At 43.8% G+C, this 17849-nt stretch overlaps 1 protein-coding gene across 4 annotated transcripts in view; it reads right to left on the reverse strand.

Moving 5' to 3' along the window:
- Nucleotides 1-17849, reverse strand: part of PDZD2 (PDZ domain containing 2) — a 208383-nt gene that overhangs the window by 130469 nt on the left and 60065 nt on the right. For all 4 annotated transcript variants that reach the window (XM_054811167.1, XM_054811165.1, XM_054811163.1 and 1 more), the window contains exon 2: nucleotides 13869-14701. In XM_054811167.1, the coding sequence (XP_054667142.1) occupies nucleotides 13869-14347 (479 nt within the window). In that variant the 5' untranslated portion in view covers nucleotides 14348-14701. The remainder of the gene's footprint in view (nucleotides 1-13868; nucleotides 14702-17849) is intronic.

Consider the following 17849-nt stretch of genomic DNA (forward strand, 5'->3'; position numbering starts at 1 on the left):
TGTGGGCTCCCCGACTACCAAACCAGGGACCATAGAACAAGGGGGACGTGTGTGAAATGAACATGAGAGAGGGTTGTATTTAGAGGCTGGGGTAGGGGGATGCGCCCAGCATTACTAGGCTGTTCCCAGTATGTGGCCATGTAGCCATGAGATGAATTATATGGTTATATTTAATCATATTTTTCTTTTTCTCACATGTTTATCTTAATACTGATACTGGTTTGTCCTCCGTGCAGTTGCTTCCCAAGGAGCCTGTTTATACTTGCAAGGAAGTTCTCACCAAATAAGAGCTGCATTGAATAGGAAACCATTTTGTCACATTTTCCCCAATAAAGCCCCAAAGGGGCTCCTTTTTCCTCAATAAACACACATCCCACATCCAGAGCTGGCTTTCTAGACTTTTGCACTGTTTCAGCTCTAAAAGACAGCCCGGTAAGGGTATAACATGCAAAGCTTTTTAAACTGGAGCGATCGCTCCAACCAGAAAACTGGCAGCTCCAGCAGCCTTGGCTTTGAACCTTCTCACTTCAGAGCAAACCTCAAATAGCGTATCTGGAAATCAAACTTCAACTGTGTGTTGGCTGGAGCACCATGACAAAAACAAGGTTTGGTTTTGTTACGTTTTGTTTTTCTCAAAGCCTGTGCTAGGCGCCGAAAAGGACAGTGTTTTGGCTTCAAGGCCTTGGAAAAACAGAATTCAGTTTTTCCATTCTGTCATAATTTTAGCAAAACCCTACAGGTAAATAAGACTCACGTGTTTACGCTGACGCCTCTTGGAGACACTTGGGAAGACTGGATAATGGCTAAATTCATAACCAGGCAGGTATCTCATAAGCTAGGGCTTATTTGTATTGCTCGAATGTACTTCTGCAGAAACAGGTATTTCAAAGAATTTTAGCCCTTATGAAGCTGCTCTGACTTTATAACCCTCCAACAGACAGGCAGGTACCTGGAAGGAAACGCTCCGCAGTAAAACCCAGCATTTAATAAAGTGCTTTTCCCCTGGAGAGCTCAAGCACCTGCAGAAAGTGAGCTGCTGTCATCACCTCCCTGTGACCGGTGCCGTGACTTGTTCGCAGTGGGGGGAAAAGGCTTGACCAGAACCCAACACTTCTTAAGTCCACACGTGCTATCCATTATGCTGTAAGACCCTGACAGGAGGTAGATACATAGCTCTAAGTCATATACAGTTTATGCAAACATAACTTACAAGTAAATGATTTAAAATAGAAGCATGCAGAAGAGAAACGGAACGTAAAGCAAGCAACCAGCATGGGCTCGCTGCAGATAGCAACATGAACTACAACCAAGTAGCAAATGCCACTGATACGCGAAGAAGGCAAAACTTTACATGGAATTTAAACTAGTTCTTTACATTGGGTTCATGCTGGATTTTTACACCAGCTTATGACTCGGTATATAGCAAGGTAAATGACATTTTTTAATCTAAAGAAGATCTTGACTTGGCTTCACCAAGTCATGCATGATTCCTCTAATGTAGTACATCGCCAGTGGGTCCCAAGTGTGCTGCTGTGCGTGTCGGAGATTATATAAAAAGGGAGAATATGCCTCCTCATATTCTTTAATACTATTATTGATACTATCATTCAATGAGGCTGGGAAAACCTCAGGGAGTATGGGAGCTGACACCTGGACTCAGGATTGGTTTCCTTGGTTATTAGAGCTGGCTGAACTGTTTTAACAGATAATGATATCTAATTTAATTACATATTAGACAAAACACTTTTGATTATTATTCAGCCAGCCAGAATTAATGAATTTCTAAGTCCTTCCTCCATCCTAATTTTTTTCTATCCTCTTGTCTTTTACCTCTTTTTTTGTTTTCAAGCTTTTCTGAAATCCACCTCTCTCAAGACGGAAGTTTACTTCTCTCCTAACTTGCATGATTATTTTTTTAACGATGATGCCCCTTTCACTCATTTCCACAGTTTAGAGTTTGATTCTTGGATCATCAGAGAAAACATTTGAGTCACAAAATAATTGTAATAAAGTGCTGAAATTCTGCCTTTCTCATATACTATTTAAAACGGAGTCCATGTAAAGACAGAGCCCTGCAGTACAGCCTTGTTGACTTTCAATTCCACACACCAGCCATTAACTTCTGATCTGTTTGGCATCCATACACTTTTTTTAACTATTATTAGTTCTTTTTCCGCAGCATAACTGGTGAATTATGGAAATCTGATTTATTTTAACCACATAGTTCATTCTGATGAAATTGGCTAGTTTACTAAATAATTTTCTGCTCTGCTGTATATACCACTGACTTTCCAAATGCAGACAATGATCAAAAAACAGATCAGAGAGGAGGCAATTTTGTATGTTGCTGGGTCAGATATGGAGTGGCAGGAGGAAATTTGGAAGGCGGAGTTTCCCCATTTCTGTGGAGGCAAACGGGGAGTGATTCCACCGAAGCCCACAGTGTTATGGTATTGTCAGAGACCTCAGGCATAGCTTTGTTTTTTCTGTGCAAGAAAGCTGTGCTTCAGACTGCTCGCCAGCAAGGAAGGCAGAGAGAGTGAATAGGAGTAGATGAAGTCATCAACCCTTGCTGGTTCCTTCAGTACCTGCAGCCACGCAAGCGTGACATTCCCAGGGCTACCCACGTATGGAGATCCCAGCTCAGGGTGAATCAACCTCCCCGCACACCTACAGCCCCAAACATAGATCTTTGCAGCCGAAGGCAAAGAATAATCCTCCCGTGATTAAGCATTAAGCTGTCAGATACCTTAGAGCCAGTGAGATCCAAACATGAGCCCTAAACCAAGGTGGTGATGAATATACGGTTCAAACCCAAAGCTATTCATCAGATCCATGCAGCATGAGCAATGAAACTAATATTTAGTTGCCACTAGTGTCTCTAAAAAAAAATTTCCCAGCAGCTTAAAATTTACAAACTCCTTATTTCTGTTAAGACATGGTTTAAGAGAAAGCCCAGCCTGGCCAGCAGCAGTAATTAAAAAGAAGTTCTCACCTATTTAAGTTGTAAAGGCTACAGAAGAACTGTGTCCTCAGATTTTTCTTAGAGCTCCTATTACTCAAAAGTAGAGGGCAAATCCTGCTTTACTACCTAATGCCTGCTGGCTTTAAAGCCAATGCAACTATTGCTCATTTTACTCACAGGCCCTTGTTTTCAAATAGAGTGCTTTTGGGAATAAGTGTTTTACTTGAATTAATTGCTTTTCCTGTTTGGGGAAAAACAAACAAACAAACAGGTTTGTTCATTTAGAGAACTTGGCAACTGCAGATTGCCCATTACTTTTTTGGAAGAGATATTTTACAAAGAATGTTAACCCACAAATTCAGTAAACATATGGGATTTGCAAGTTAATCCAATAAGGCCATTATGGTGATGCTCCAGAGGACTAGTCACCATCAGGAAGGGAAAGGAAACTAATTCTAAAAGGATTTCCCTAAAGCCATTTTCATGTTGGGAAGTCAAGAGCAAATTTCCCTTTTAGTAGTAGTGGTTTGTGGGAAGGAAGGAAGATAAGGATGGTGACAACAAAAAGGAAGTTTGCACCCATGTAAGTGTGTTTCAAATTATACATCTGAGCTTTAAGGGAAACAAAACAGCCTTTTTCCATATTTGCCATTTTTTACACTACAGTGACTGAAAATAGGAGACAATATCCCTTAAGTTCAATTATTAAGGTCCAGAATGGCCACCTTCTGTTCATACTAATTTTAGCAGCTGTTTATGTGGACAATTAATTTGAAAATTGCCCTGTTACTAACATCCATCAAACAAGCAATACAGTTAATGAATTTGGGAATACCTAAATTCTTAGGGAAATAAGTAGTAACACAAAACCCTTCTATTTTCTAGGTCCTGTGGACCACTTAGTCTCAGTATTTAGATTTAACCTCTGCACTGAAGTTCCAGCTACCAACATAAACTACAGCAACTGGTAACTTCATTCTCAGAGGACTGGATTATAATCTCTTTTACAATAGTTTAAATAAGGAGTAGCTGCTGAAAGTCCTTGAAGCTGCACAGGTATAAGAGAGAGTCAAGTCTTCACGAGCAGTTCCCTCTCTGCACTCTGACATAAGCAAATCTGCCCAAAATGTGCAACATATTTCTGTGCTCCTTAAAGCAATTAGCTACTGCACTGAACAAGCACAAGAAACAATTAGAGCATTTATATTATGCATATACACATCCTAAAAAGCATGCAAAGAAACACTTTTCACTGCTGTCTTATGAATTCTTAGATAAGGCAGGCTAAATTCCCGGTTGACATAACCTAAAAATTGTTTAAAATATTTATATGACATTGCCCTCTAGAGGAAACTGAGAAAAATCTGTGTTTTAGTAGAACTTTTCTACAGATGAAAATATGAAATGTCATTTTCAGCAGAACAATTAGTGTGTGCATGTTAGAAACCATTTTCAGTGAGAATGTCACACACCGGTTTGGCTCCACTTATCATCTGTCAGTTTTTAAGAAGGAATTCCCCAACCTGTAGCCCATTTTCCTCATCTGGGCTCCATGTTCAGATAGATGGTACCACAAATTTTACTGGTTACCACATGTCGATGTTTTTCTCTTCACTACCAGAACAAACATAGCCCAGGCTACAAAAAATTGGCAAGCACTTAGCAATTTTTCGGTTATCACGGCACAAAGACCCACTGGTCAATGTGTGTGAGGATGAGAAGGAGGACATCACTGACTTTTGTTTCATCAAAGAGTTACTCTGCTAGCCTGAATCCATTCCAATGATCAAGTAACAGACTAGGAAAACACAGTCAAAACAATTGCTCTGTTAATCAGTTCTTTGTTTTGCCAGGTTTATTTTTAGAAGATCATCCAGTTATCTGTAATACCTACTATGGAGAAGGGAAAAAACAGACCTCGTCACCTTTTTAAACAATAGAAAAGACTCTTAGGCATCAGCAGAAACAATAATCACACTTCAGTCACATTTCAACAATTCTATTGCATTTTGAAAAAGCTTGAATCCATTTTCCATCCACCTCTAGTTTCTCACAGTCATGTTAAAGAGCCTTTAGTCCGGCTGGGCTTCCTGGATCTTGGATGCTCTAGGCTGAAATTTGCTGCTAATAATCACATTTTCCCTACTCTTGTCCTGTCTCGGTAGGTACAAGTCTTCCTGAGCTGCCCCAAACCTTCTGGCAGTGTTTGCCAACTTATCTTTTCACTGGTACTGGTCTGTTAAAAGTGTTTCCTTTTGGAGGCCCAGATGATTTTGCTGAGTGTCATACATTTCATCCAGAGAAAGCAGCAAGAACGGTGAGTGATGCTGCAGAGCCTGCGATTGATACGTAAGCCCTTCCTGTCTTAGCCTACATCTGATAGAAAGACAGAAGAGTTTCAAGCAGCATGTGATACTGCTCAGAGCTGGAGGCAAGTGTCACATCAGATAAGAAAAGCAATGAGTTTTCCACAGGGAAAAAAAAAGCCCGGCCCCAAAGCCATCCACCGCAGCAGCTGTCTCTGGAGTTATGTACCTGCCTCTCTGCTGATCACACCTACGTTTCTTGTATTTATCCTCTCGCTTATGTCTGTAGATGGCAGGTTCATGCTTGCAAGCTGTCTCTCTGAGGCTGATGTCAAGCATAGCCTCTGCTTGTGGAACTGTCTCCAGTTCATCATCTTTCAACCTCCTCCTCGCTCCTGCCCTTTCCAAGCCAGGCCTGATTCCCAATGACAAAGGATAAGTGGGTTTTAAGCTGCCACCACCGTTAATGCCTTTAGCTCTGGAGGGTCACGACTTGCTCCTACTGCATCTTCCAGGACAGCAGCTGTCACACCCAAAGGTACATGAGGTTGGCAAGAAGATATGATCATCGCCTTCTTGCAGAGCAGCCCCAAAACTCTTCTGAGAATGGCAACGCTGCTCGCTTAGCCCAATGCTATGAAAAAAACATTTCAATGAAGACTGGAGAAGCTGTGCCTTTCCAGGACTCATGGCACATCAGTCAGTACGGGTGGGAAAGGACAACCTGCCATGTATCTCGCTGCAACCCAGCAACCTGGCTCCAGTCGCCTCCTCCTCCTGCAGCAGCTCAGTGCTCCTGTCTCATGGAAATCAGTCTTTATCGCACAACCTGCTTTGTGCAAAACTTTGGACTCCCAGAATATGAAGAGAAATTCACATTTACAGATTAGAAGAGACACTGTGAATGACTGCACATTGCAAACTGGTGTGTAAGGGCGCAAGCATTATAGAAGAGCAAGAATAATGGGCACAAAATGTTCCTTGCTCATGTTTTTGAACATCTCTATATTTAATTATTGATGGATCAAACACTCTTCTGTGCTAGCAAATGCACTGCTGGAGAGGCTGTGAATATAACTGCTGCTGTGGCTGAAGGCCTCACCTGCTCCTTGGCTGGGTGGTGGAAAAAAGTGACCTGATTTTGCACATTCCAGCAGTTTGCCAATTAGTTAAGTTCTGCTGCATCCTGACTGTGCTTCCAGATGACCCGAGAGTGTGGGATGCTTGCTGTGTGCAAGGCTGAAAATCCAAATCAAAAATCCAAAAGGATTGAAAAGGGCCCTTGCTGGCACTTTGGCGTCAGGGATAAATGACGAGGCACGAGGCTGATTCACCAAACCAGGCTGTTCCCACAGTAGATGAGCGGGCAGGGCAGAGCTCCCTCCCAAACAGTGGGCTCGTTCTCTTGTAATTACAGAGCGGTCAGAACAGCAAATTAGACGGAGATGCACAGCCATGCATTTGGCAACAAGGTACAGCCTTCTAAGCAGCGCTTTCACAGCTCAATGGAACAAAACAAAAGCACACCAAAAAAGTTCAGGACAACCCACTCTGTAACCTCTGAAGCTTTTACACTGTCTAAGGCAACACCACCAACCTCTGTCCAAGTCTTTTCAAGCCTGATGCAATCGCTCTGAAAAGAAAGTGTGCAGAGCCAGGCCTGGGGAGCATTTGCTGTAGATGACCCTGGGGATGGTGCCTAATTATACATGTATGTTCTCTGGGGATCATGCTTTCTACCAAGAGAGGCCAGCTCTGTTGCTCAGTGACAACAGTGTGTAGAAGGCAATGATGAGCATACTGCTTCCAAAATTTGAGGACAAACGTGCAAACACATACAGGATATGAGCCATTTAAATCAGTGGGAATCTTTGCATCATCTTTTATGAGTTTCAGATTAAACTGAGCTGAGCAAGACGATAAATAAGATGCAAAGTTGAGGAGGAAGAGAGGTTTGGAAAGCGCTTTGAGGAGGCAGTTGTAGCAGTGGGATGCTGCAAATGAGCATCGCTACAAGGGAACAGGCTTTGCCTCCGCAGAGGCTGGGCTTGGTACGGGGACGTTGAGAGGGAAGGCAGGAACGAGAGGGTGTGGAGGGGAAACTGAGCGAACTCATGCTCAGATTAATAAAGCAAAGAGGACAAACAAGCTAAATGATCTCTGCTGAGTCTGAGGATTAGTGACCTTCTGCTTAAGTCTTGGGCTCTTGAGAGGATTTGGGATAAAGCTCATTTCTTCAGAGCAATTTATTTCTCAACACGTGTGGCTAAGTCTGCTCATACCTTTCCTGAAGACATAAAAGAAGGGAAGAAAAACGTCTCTTTCTTAGTTTCTTAGTCCTGTTACATTTTAAGGGGGGAATTAATATCCACTATCAGTGTAAAATACAGCAGCTGTGCTTCAGAGGAGGCTCCATGCTCCAGCATACAAGACTTTAGGAGCACAGGGACACTTATGCTGTATCTGAGAAATGTTAGACATCCATAGGCTTCCTATTATTTTGCACAGGTTGCACACACATTCACTGTCTCCCCACTCACAGCAGCTCAAGTGGAGGAGAAAACCCTCAGCCAAAATCCCTACATGCTGCTTATTTTCCATCCTCGGGACTCACGTGCCCGGCAGCTCAGAGGGCATGTCAGTGTACGCTTCCCATCCACGCCCATGATAACTAGCCCCAGGTCTCAGCCTCTGTGCCCCGATCCATCACTTAGCAGCATGGAGATTGGCAATATGATATAAAAAAGGAGACTAATTCAACTCCACAATAGGTTGGGGGCATTTTTTAGGTCAGTTATGAGAAATCTATTCCCTGAGATTGTATTTGGAGGCTGCAGTCTCCAGGACCACTGTGTTTGTTTTCTTCTGTGTAGTCAGTGCTGTTAATATTTTAACAAGGAGCTCCCACAGAAATGTTTGCCCCTTGGCCAAGGGCAAAAGGCCAGGATACATTTCAATTTGTTTTCCTGCTAAAACAAAAATATTTTCTTATGAACATAACCAAGAGAAGGCCCTACTAACACTAGGCAAAGCAGCTGCTTATACTGAGTAGTACTTTGTGTTGGCAGCACTTTTGCTTTAGGAAGGAGGTGAGGAAACACAGTAAAGCGGAGCAATCGATCCATGCAACCTGACATGCCTGGGAAGTGGGGGTGTGGTGAGACAAAGCTTTCTGCAACGACCAGGGATAGTTTTCTTGGGGTCATTTTTCCCTAGAAAAAGGATATATAAAGAAGATTGCTCTGCCGAATGGAAAATAAATCCACAATAACTTCCAGAGAAATACGAGCCCATAACAGGCAGTGAAACCTGAAAACCTCTCCTTCCACCATAACGTGGGCATTCATACACCCTAACACCTGACCTTACTAAAAAAGGGATTTATTACCAAAAACTTGAACTAAGGGCCCCAGCTGATGAGCAGAGGAAGCACAGCCCTTGCTCCCCATTCCCACAGCGTGCCATCCCCACATGCCAGTTGGAGCACCTGGAAGCATTTTGAACCCATCACTGAGTAACATGGTGCTACTAAGTCCTGTGGATGCTCCAAAGACAATCCCAGCAGCCAGTGCAGGGACAAAGTGGCCATGGCAAGGACAGCCAGCCTCCTGCAGTGGCAGTGTCTCACCACAGCGTGGCAGGAAGCAGTGCCCCACGGAAAATTAAAAATTGGAGCAATGCACTTTGATATCAAAGAGTGACTGCATTCAGGGGGAGATTTTCTTCCCAACAAGAAAATCTTTCTATAAAAAATCATTCAGCTCAAACTTCTGAGGAAGGGGGAGTGCAATAAAAAGACATCTTGAAAGATGTGTTCTTCTGAAACATCAGTTCTCAAACCACAGTGTCAGTTTTTTGAGCAGCTCTACTCAGATGTAGCAAAGGTTCCTGTTCTCTGTTCCCATCCCCTTGGCAGATGTACTGCTCTGTATCTCCTTGCACGCAAGGCTCCCAACAAGGGCGCAAAGAAGAACAGCACCCTCCTGAAGACCACTGTTCAGAGCAGAATTTAGCTGCATATTGGCTTTCCAGCACCAGCAAGGACTGTTCTGATAAAGAACCTCCAGATTTCATCCAGCTGAGCCCAGGACTGTTATTGACTGCTGCAGGCAAGCAGCACAAATTGCTTTGCACATTTTAAGACCTGTAATTTGGTTCAGCATTGTGCTCTGTAATGAGCTGCTAGCATTTACAGAGAAGCAGGACTGTGTTTAGGATGTCCGTGTATCAAGCAATTACTAATAGCATTGACCTGTTAAGAGGACCAGGATGTTACCTTCACACTTCCAGCTATCCTGGAGCATGTAGATGCAAAGTGTAGTAGCAGAAAGCACTCAGGAAAGACCTTGGCTCTGCTGGAAACCCCCAACTTCAGGTAAGGTCAAAACTTTGCCTTCATTAGTAGCACTTAAAGCTCACTCTCCATCACATATCTGATATCTGAAGGTTTTTCTCCGCATCATTGAAAATAAGCTGATTTCCCTGACATTCAGCATGCCATATCTTGAGCTGGGAAGGAGTCCTAGCAACTGCCCCAGGACACTGGCAGAAGAGGAGAGACTAAGAAAATGCTGTGCAAAGGTACAGCTGTCAAAACACTTCTCTGTTCATTTTTTGGAAGCGACTCCAGGTTGTGGGTTAAAAAAGAAGCCAGCCAGTTCTCTGACTGTATTCCCACACATGGTGATGTTTGGTCATTTTTGGAGATGAGGAACATGATATTTTGAAGCAGTGGTTGCGTTTCCTCAATGACAAAATTATTATAATATCTCATGTTTATACCACACTGTCATCACTTGTAATGTATCTTACTCTGCTGTCTTCAAAAACAGTTTAAATTTTGAAATCTATTAAGCACTGATTTTAAAGATTAGATGTATATAGTAGCTGTGTCCAAGCACTGCAGCTATGCTTGATGAAATTCATAATCAAATATTTCAAGCAATGATATTCATGACAAAATAATTCTTTTGCAATCCTCCTAGGACTTGCTCAATGAAGCCCCATTCAGTCATGGTCAAGAAATGAAGGATTCATCTGTCATTTGCAAGAATACTAACAGCCTCCCTCCAATAAATGAGTAATAGCCCAAAATGAGAGTAGTTCCAAAATACATAGGAAGTTGTTGTCTGGGGAAACATAACCCACGTGTTTTGGAAATACAGTTGTATAGACAGAAGATGAATAAACATGCAGAGTTTTGATCAAGCCTTATTCAGTACTCCAATACAGCACCCTCAGTTGTGTTTGATAGACACACACAATTTGCAAACTCTGAAAAGAGCAGTAATTTTCCCTCAGTCACTAATATCACCAAAAATGCCACCACCTACATCATTCCTCTCTAATGTAATAATACCCTGTTAAGCAAAGAGCTTTGATGATTATATTACTGCACAATGTTTCTCTAAATGAAAAGAAAGAAAAAAAAAACAGAAACAAGCTTAGCAATAATCAACCTGTTTCTGGTGTTTCTGTCTAGCAATCAGGTGGAATTTAAGTAAATAACTTTTCTTTAAAGAAGTCAAACCAGATTCAACTTCCTTAACAGGAAGAGACAGATGACTGATACTCGCAGCCGGCTCCTCCAAGATGCAGCATGCAGCTCTTCTGTGCTGTGTCTGACCCCATCACTGCTCTGGGACCTGAGGACCTGTAGGCACAGGACCTACACCAGGCAGGTGCTGAAAGACCACAATCAATCCAGGGCTGCCCAATTTAAGCCAATCTGTCCATGGATGCCCAATCTGTTATGGCTCCAGCTGTCTCCCCCTGTGTCCTCTAGAGACTGACCAAATCCATAGCAAAGCCAGTGGAAGGAACCTCGGGCCCCTGCCTCTCCTTTCCCATTGTCCAGTGTATTGGCGCAGCCCCTTGGTGCAGGGAGAGTTTGCATGGTGGAATGGAGCTGGAGATGACCCAAAGCCTGGGTACGTGGACAACTTCTGCCAACTCTGCTGTAGGGGTGGGAACCCCCAGGAAAGTGGCAGAGTCATGAGACCCTCTGGTCAATGCTCAGGGTCCCCGGGTACCTGCCAAATGCCCCACTGTTATGGAAATAAATCAGGAGGTTCCCTAAAACACTAGTGTGGACTGCAACATGCTCACCAGACAAGATGGGGCTGCCCTAGCACGTTTGGCAGGCGAGGAATAGATATGCAATCGGTGTCTTGCTTGCCCAATCCAGCCTGGTGCTACAGAAGTTACAGACAGAATTTTAATTTCACTGACCATGCACAGGCTACACAAAGAATGTCACACTGCAAATCTCACCCCTTCGTATCGACCTGCAAGAGCTTCTCACCCAGCCAGAGAATAACTAGGCAGACAGAAATCGAGCCAGGACTACTATTCAGTGCGCTGTCCTGCCGCAGAACATTGAAGAACTATGGGGAATGGGTGCTGCCTATAGCAGCAATATGGAAATACTCCAGAAAGGCTGCTTCTTTGAAACAGGCTTCCCAAAAGGCAAACTGATGTTGCCTTTCAGCCTATCATAAACCTATGCAGAATTACATCCCTTCTGAGCACCCCAACAGAGAAACCTACTGAAGGAATCTCAAAGCATGCTGGAGCAGATCAGAGGAACGAGGCAGTAACATGGAGCTGGAGCTACCAGCCAGCTCCCTAAGAGGCAAAACCAAGTACTCCAAACTGAGCGTGTTCTCAAGGTCCCAAACTGTCATCCATCAACATCACCCCTGTCAAATAGCAGTTGACAGTAAGTTAGGCAAGAATACTTTGGATGCTGAAAATAAATCAGGTTTTGACTAAGAGATGTCCTAAATTTTGGCCTAAATTGGATATAGAATATTCTAAAACAGGATCTTATGAGCAACAATACTGGCCCTGTACCACCAAAACTCTACCTTTTTAATGGCCCCTAAAAAATCTCAACTAAGGAAAATGGAGCACTTGATTCTCATTAGCAGCAGCCACAGCTGGCTGGTCTAATAACAGAGCATTCCAAAAGGAACAACCCCAAAATGAAGCCTTCATGGATAGGATAAAAACAACAGATATCCAAACATTTTGGACTCCGTTGGGTATTATCATTGGGTATTTTGCATTAATAATAAGATAACACTAATGCTGGTGACTGCAAGCAATTCCCTAGGATTTTAGGAACAGTGACATCTGGCAAAGGGGAAACAGCAAACTAACTGCTTTTTCCCACAAACTTGGGGGTGCCACTGATTGATACTGCCATAGTACCAATATTTATACACTCATTGAATTACAGGCTTGAAATTACAGAGGGTTGTTATCACACCTGCAAAACCACAGCCAGGTTCACCTGCCCAGCACCCACAGATTGAGGAGTCACTGCTTTTATTCTGCACCGTGGCAGAATCAGGAGCGACAGTCACCTCAAAACACTGCTGCATTCACTGCCTGTTGGGAGCAAAGGCCATGCACTTTGCAGGATTATAACTTGCAAGTGTTACCCCCCTGAGGCCATTGTGTCTTTGCAAGCCTGACAGCAAAAGCAGCAGATAAATAACCAATGAGTCTTCCCATCAATGCTATATTCTCACTGGACGTATCTGTAAAGATTCAACTCTCTCTTTTTTTTCTTTTTCATTATACAGGTTATTTCAGTTAAAACCCATTATTTGCAAATCTCATTTGCTGGAGCACTTTCTCAGCTGGTCTAAAATGGCATACTATTCCCAAGGCCCATAAAACATGCTGGCTTAACCCAGGCTGCAGATCAACAGAGTTTCCTTTTAAAGAAGGGCCACTTCACTAGCATTTTGTTTCCAAAACTGTCCATCCTCAAGATGACACCCCTTTGGAAAGAGGGGGAGGATTTCATGCCCTCCAGTACATTGCAACCTCAGGTATGAATGAACATTTGCATTCTCATCTTTATCAGAGAAAGGTCTCTGCCTTTGCAAAGGGAAATGTGAGCAAGTCTGCCAGCCCACAAAGAGCAAAGCTGGGCCAATAACTGATATTACAGCATGCAGCAGCTGAAATAAAAAAGCATGAATAATCTATATCATTGCAAGAACCTTCATTTCTGATTTGAACTCTTAAAGGTTTCAAGTTTTCTGGGACAGGAGACAGCAAAAGAGAGCAAATGCAATAAAATCAAAGGGAATTTATTAAAATTAAGTTGTTCCAATCTGAAAAACACAAAAATGTCTTGCCTTGAAAAAGTGTCAGACAACATTTAGCTGTCAAAAAAGCTTCCTTCAACTCAAATGATTCAACAAAAATAAGATGCATCTGCAAAAAATTCTTCCAGTGCTGCTGAGTCTGTGTTCATTTTTACTTAAAAAACCACATTTTATCCAAACCCAGGAAGACTCCTGTTTTAGTGGAGACCCTCCAATGCTTACAAAATGCTATTTTTTTACACAATGACCCCTCAGAATTTTCCAGTGGATGTGCAAGTAGCAAATGTAGGCTAATTATCAATTTGCTTCTGTTACTTATTTTCAACAGACCTTAAGAAGGAACCCCGAGCTCTCATGTGGACTAGGAAGCAGAGGCCAAAACCTCTGCTCCCAGACATAAATCAGTACCAGCCAAGACCTGCACCACGTGCCGTGAGAAGCGCCTGCCGGCGGCTGCTCTTCCAGCCTTACCTTGCGCCGGTGACGTCCACGCCGACCATCAACTGGCCGTTCAGAGAAAGGATCTCATCTTTCAGGCGTACTCTCCCGCACTTCCCGGCTGGGCTGTTTTTCTTTAAGTCCGTCACCCAGATGCACCCGACGTCGAGCACCGGCCCCTTGTGCCCCTTCCTCTTCTTCCCTCCCCGACGCTTCTCCCCGTAGTCCCCCAGAGCAGGGATGTTCCCAAAGCTCAACCCAAGAACCTCATTTTTTCGCATCTCCTGGGCCAGGTACATGGTGCAGATCTCCGTATCCGAAGTCCCGCAGCTCCCTGGCTGCAGTTTGCTCTCATCCACAGAGAAGTTGAGCTGGATGTACTCACTCAGCTTCTGGACGGCCGAGCGGCAGAGCTGCTGCTCGGTGCCCTCGGCCCCCTCCCGACGGCTGTTCTGCAGCCACTGGCACAGGAGGGGGAGGAAGACCCCCGCGTTGTCCTGCGTGATGGGCATCGCTGTCCCCGTTCATCCCCTCACGGCAGCAGCCTCGGCCCCCATCGGCTCCCTGGACCTTGGCTCTGCCGCCTGCCGCGGCCTCCCGCGGCCCCTGGGGCCATGCTGGAGTGGGGCTGCAGATCCAAAGCAAGACCCATCTAACCTCACGGGGACGGTTTTTGGGCTCCAGCTGGCTAAAAGCAATTCAGGGCAGGATGTTTGGTGTGAACACACCGCAGACGGCCCCACAGAAAGGTCGGTGGATGAAGGAGCGGGGAACGTCTGTGGCTGTCCGGGTATGCCTGCCGTTGGGGTCTCCACGCCGCTGGGAATGATGTCTCCTTCCCACCACGGTCACCACACCGTCTTGTCCTGCAAGGGGGAAACAGCATGGTTACAAGTGCCAAAAACACTGTAGGCATCCAACAGCTCCAGCCCAGCATCCCGCCCCAGGCAGGAGCCCAAAGCTGAGCTTGCACGGCCAGAGCTGCTCTCCTTCTGCGATTTACCACCACTTGAGGGCACCAGCTGCTCTTCTCAGCAAGGGAATTAAAAGGTCATGATTAGCTCCTGACCTCCCCGATAAAACGGGGAATTGATGAGCCGTGAGGATGCTCCTGCCACAGCTCCAGGCCTGTCACCAAAGCAAAGGAGGAGCTTCAACCAAATCGACCTCAGGGACCACTGAAGGGGCACGGCGTGACACTGGTCTCACTAGTTGATGCCGCTGCTGAAGGCTTCTCTGCCCTCCTCCATGCCAGTGTTTTTGGGCTGGGATAGGTTTAACCTGGTCACTCCTCTGACTTAGCTCCCCACTGAGCTGCTCAAGGGACGGGCAGCAGCAAACACCAAGGGTGAGGACAGGCAATGAGGTCCCTTCTCTTACTGGCATCAGTGGCTTGCAGTAGACTAAACCTACCCTGCAGGTAAAGCATTTAAGGGAGGTGGCTACCCAGTTCCCTGGGACAAGAGTTTTACAGGTGAATTCACCAGTTTCCTGCAATTTGGAGGGGCAGGCACACCGGCAGCCAGGAAGCAGCGAGGGCAGGGGATTAGCAAGGAAGAAGGTGAGAAAAGTTTTTTTCCTAGGATCATTAGGATCTATGAAACAAGGAAAAACCCTGATGTGAGTTAAGTCTGGTTGACCGGTTTCTTTTTGGGAGTTATTTTCTAGCAGCAGATGCTGCTCAGTGAGCTGTGCACGAGGAAGGTAGAAGAAGGCAACAAAGAAGGGATGATAATACAGTCACAGATTGACCAGGAAATAGGGTTAAATCCTATTGCTTAGCTATCTAATGCAACATTGGTGAATATATTGCTTTTAACACAGAACTTAGGTCTTATTTAAGATCTCAGATTTAATTTAAGACAAAAGTGATGATTTATCTGACATAACTGGAATTTGTTGTAGTGAGACATAGATCTGGAGTACTGATATAAAGATACATATCTTATATATGGACTGGCAGAGAAAAAGAGAGGCAGCATCTCTTAGTATACCAAGGATGATGCATATACTTGCTGTGAGGTCCAGAATCCAGAGGGAGGAATAACTGCTAAATTCTCTGTTTAATAATAAAAGGGAAAAAAAAAACCCAAACCCAAAACAAAACATGGAGGAGGGCACAACAAACTCCAAACCAAGAAGATTAAACGGATCAGGCTACCTATTAACTGACTTAATGGTAATGGGAGAGTACAAGCATGAGGTATCTGCTAGGAAAGGAAAGCAGTAGGAGAGAGTCCTGGTGCCTTCAGAGCAATATTCTCGCATAACTGATAGATCAAGTAATCAGCAGGGAAGTGCCTCCAGAGAGGCATGTGTTGGGGGTAAGAAAATGGAAGGAAACTCCTGTAAGAGTGCTTGTGAAATGATGAAATCTGCCATATACAAGAGATTGGGGACAGCAAAACAAAAATGCCTGGGTTCAGTACATTAAAAAAAACCTGCTAGGCAAGAATTCACGGAGAAGAGTTTAAAGGAAAAAGAAATCAAGGTGAGCTGTAGTTTCTCGAAGAAACAATATTTTGTGCTTAAAAGGCACAGGCACAATAATATCTCAATGCAGAAGAAGGATCAGAAGACTAGGCAGCATCACAAGCTTTTCATTTACCTCAAAGACAAGAAGAAAGACCACTAAAAGGTTAATGAGCAGGAGTTAAAAATAGTGTGAACACACAGGCAGAAATATTAGAAACATCAGGGCATAAAAATGAAATGAAACTTGCAGAAGATTAAAAAAAAAAAAGTGTTACCTTTCATATGTATATTAATACCAAGAAGACAGTCTGGAAAAGTGTTGCTCAAATAGAGAGAAAGTTATTGAAAAATGACACTGAAAGAGGCAATGCTGGTTTGATTTTTGCTTTAGTCCTTATTAAAATTGCCTACTATGCACAGGGGATTAGTACAGTTAATACTACCACACATTATCACTACAAAGGTATACTATCCTGCTTTCTGCCCATTCGAGGGTGAGATCAGTCCTCTCTCCAAGTCAGGTATTTCCAGACCAGCACGGTGGGACAAACTACCTTTTAAATTCCCTACAAATTTAGGGCTGAAGCCATCTCAGATACCTCCCACCTGGTCACCTGAGAGAGCTCAGACAGGTAAGGTGCCAGAAGTCAGGACAAAGGTAAGTGCAGTGCCTATCTTTGAAAGAAAAGCAGTAAAAGAATGCTACAACATTGTCTATCTTCAATCCTCTGAAAAACTCTAAAACAAACAAAGAAACAGTTTGCATGTATGTGGAAGATAAAAAAATATAAGCACCAGCAGACACAGAAGAGACAAGATCCTATCAAATGAAATTAACTTCTTTTCATAATAGAGAAGTTGTTAGATGTCATTTATCTAGGCTTTATTATAGCTTTTGACATCGTCTCAAACAACTTCCTCATAAATAAACTAGGAAAACATGATTAAATGAGACTAGTATAAAGCCATACCCAGGGAGTAGTTATTAATGATATTCAGTGAAAACAGAAGGACACTGTGAGCAGAGCTCTGCTGGATCTATATAGTCTAGTTCTGCTCAGCACATTCATTAGTGACCTGGACGATGAAAGAGACCACACTTATTAAATCTGCAGATTACACGAAGCTGGGAGTGACTGCAGACACACTGGAGAACAGGATTAGCATCTAAAATCATCTTGGCAAAAGTAAAAAAAACCCACCATTGTCTAAAAATTAGGATAAAGTTCAGCAAGAACAAGTGCAGAGAACTACAAAAGGAAAATCACACACAGATAGGGGTGGCTGGGTGGCAAATCTTCAGGAAGAGATGCAGGGTTTGTAGTGAATCATTCCTGTCAATAAGGTCAGCCTGTTGAGGGGGAAAAAAAAGGGTCATTGTCCCATGATGTGCCAAGAGTGACAAAGCCTACTAGGCATGTGAAGTATCTCTGTAGCCTCACGTGGGGCTGGGAAGGTCTCAGCAGCAAAACTGCCCAGTTAGAGCAGAGCACTGGCGTGACTACCAGTCTAGAAAAAGTGAGCTAGTAAGAAATAATC

Source organism: Grus americana, chromosome Z (genome assembly GCF_028858705.1).
Source record: "Grus americana isolate bGruAme1 chromosome Z, bGruAme1.mat, whole genome shotgun sequence".
NCBI classification, from domain to species: Eukaryota; Metazoa; Chordata; class Aves; order Gruiformes; family Gruidae; genus Grus; species Grus americana.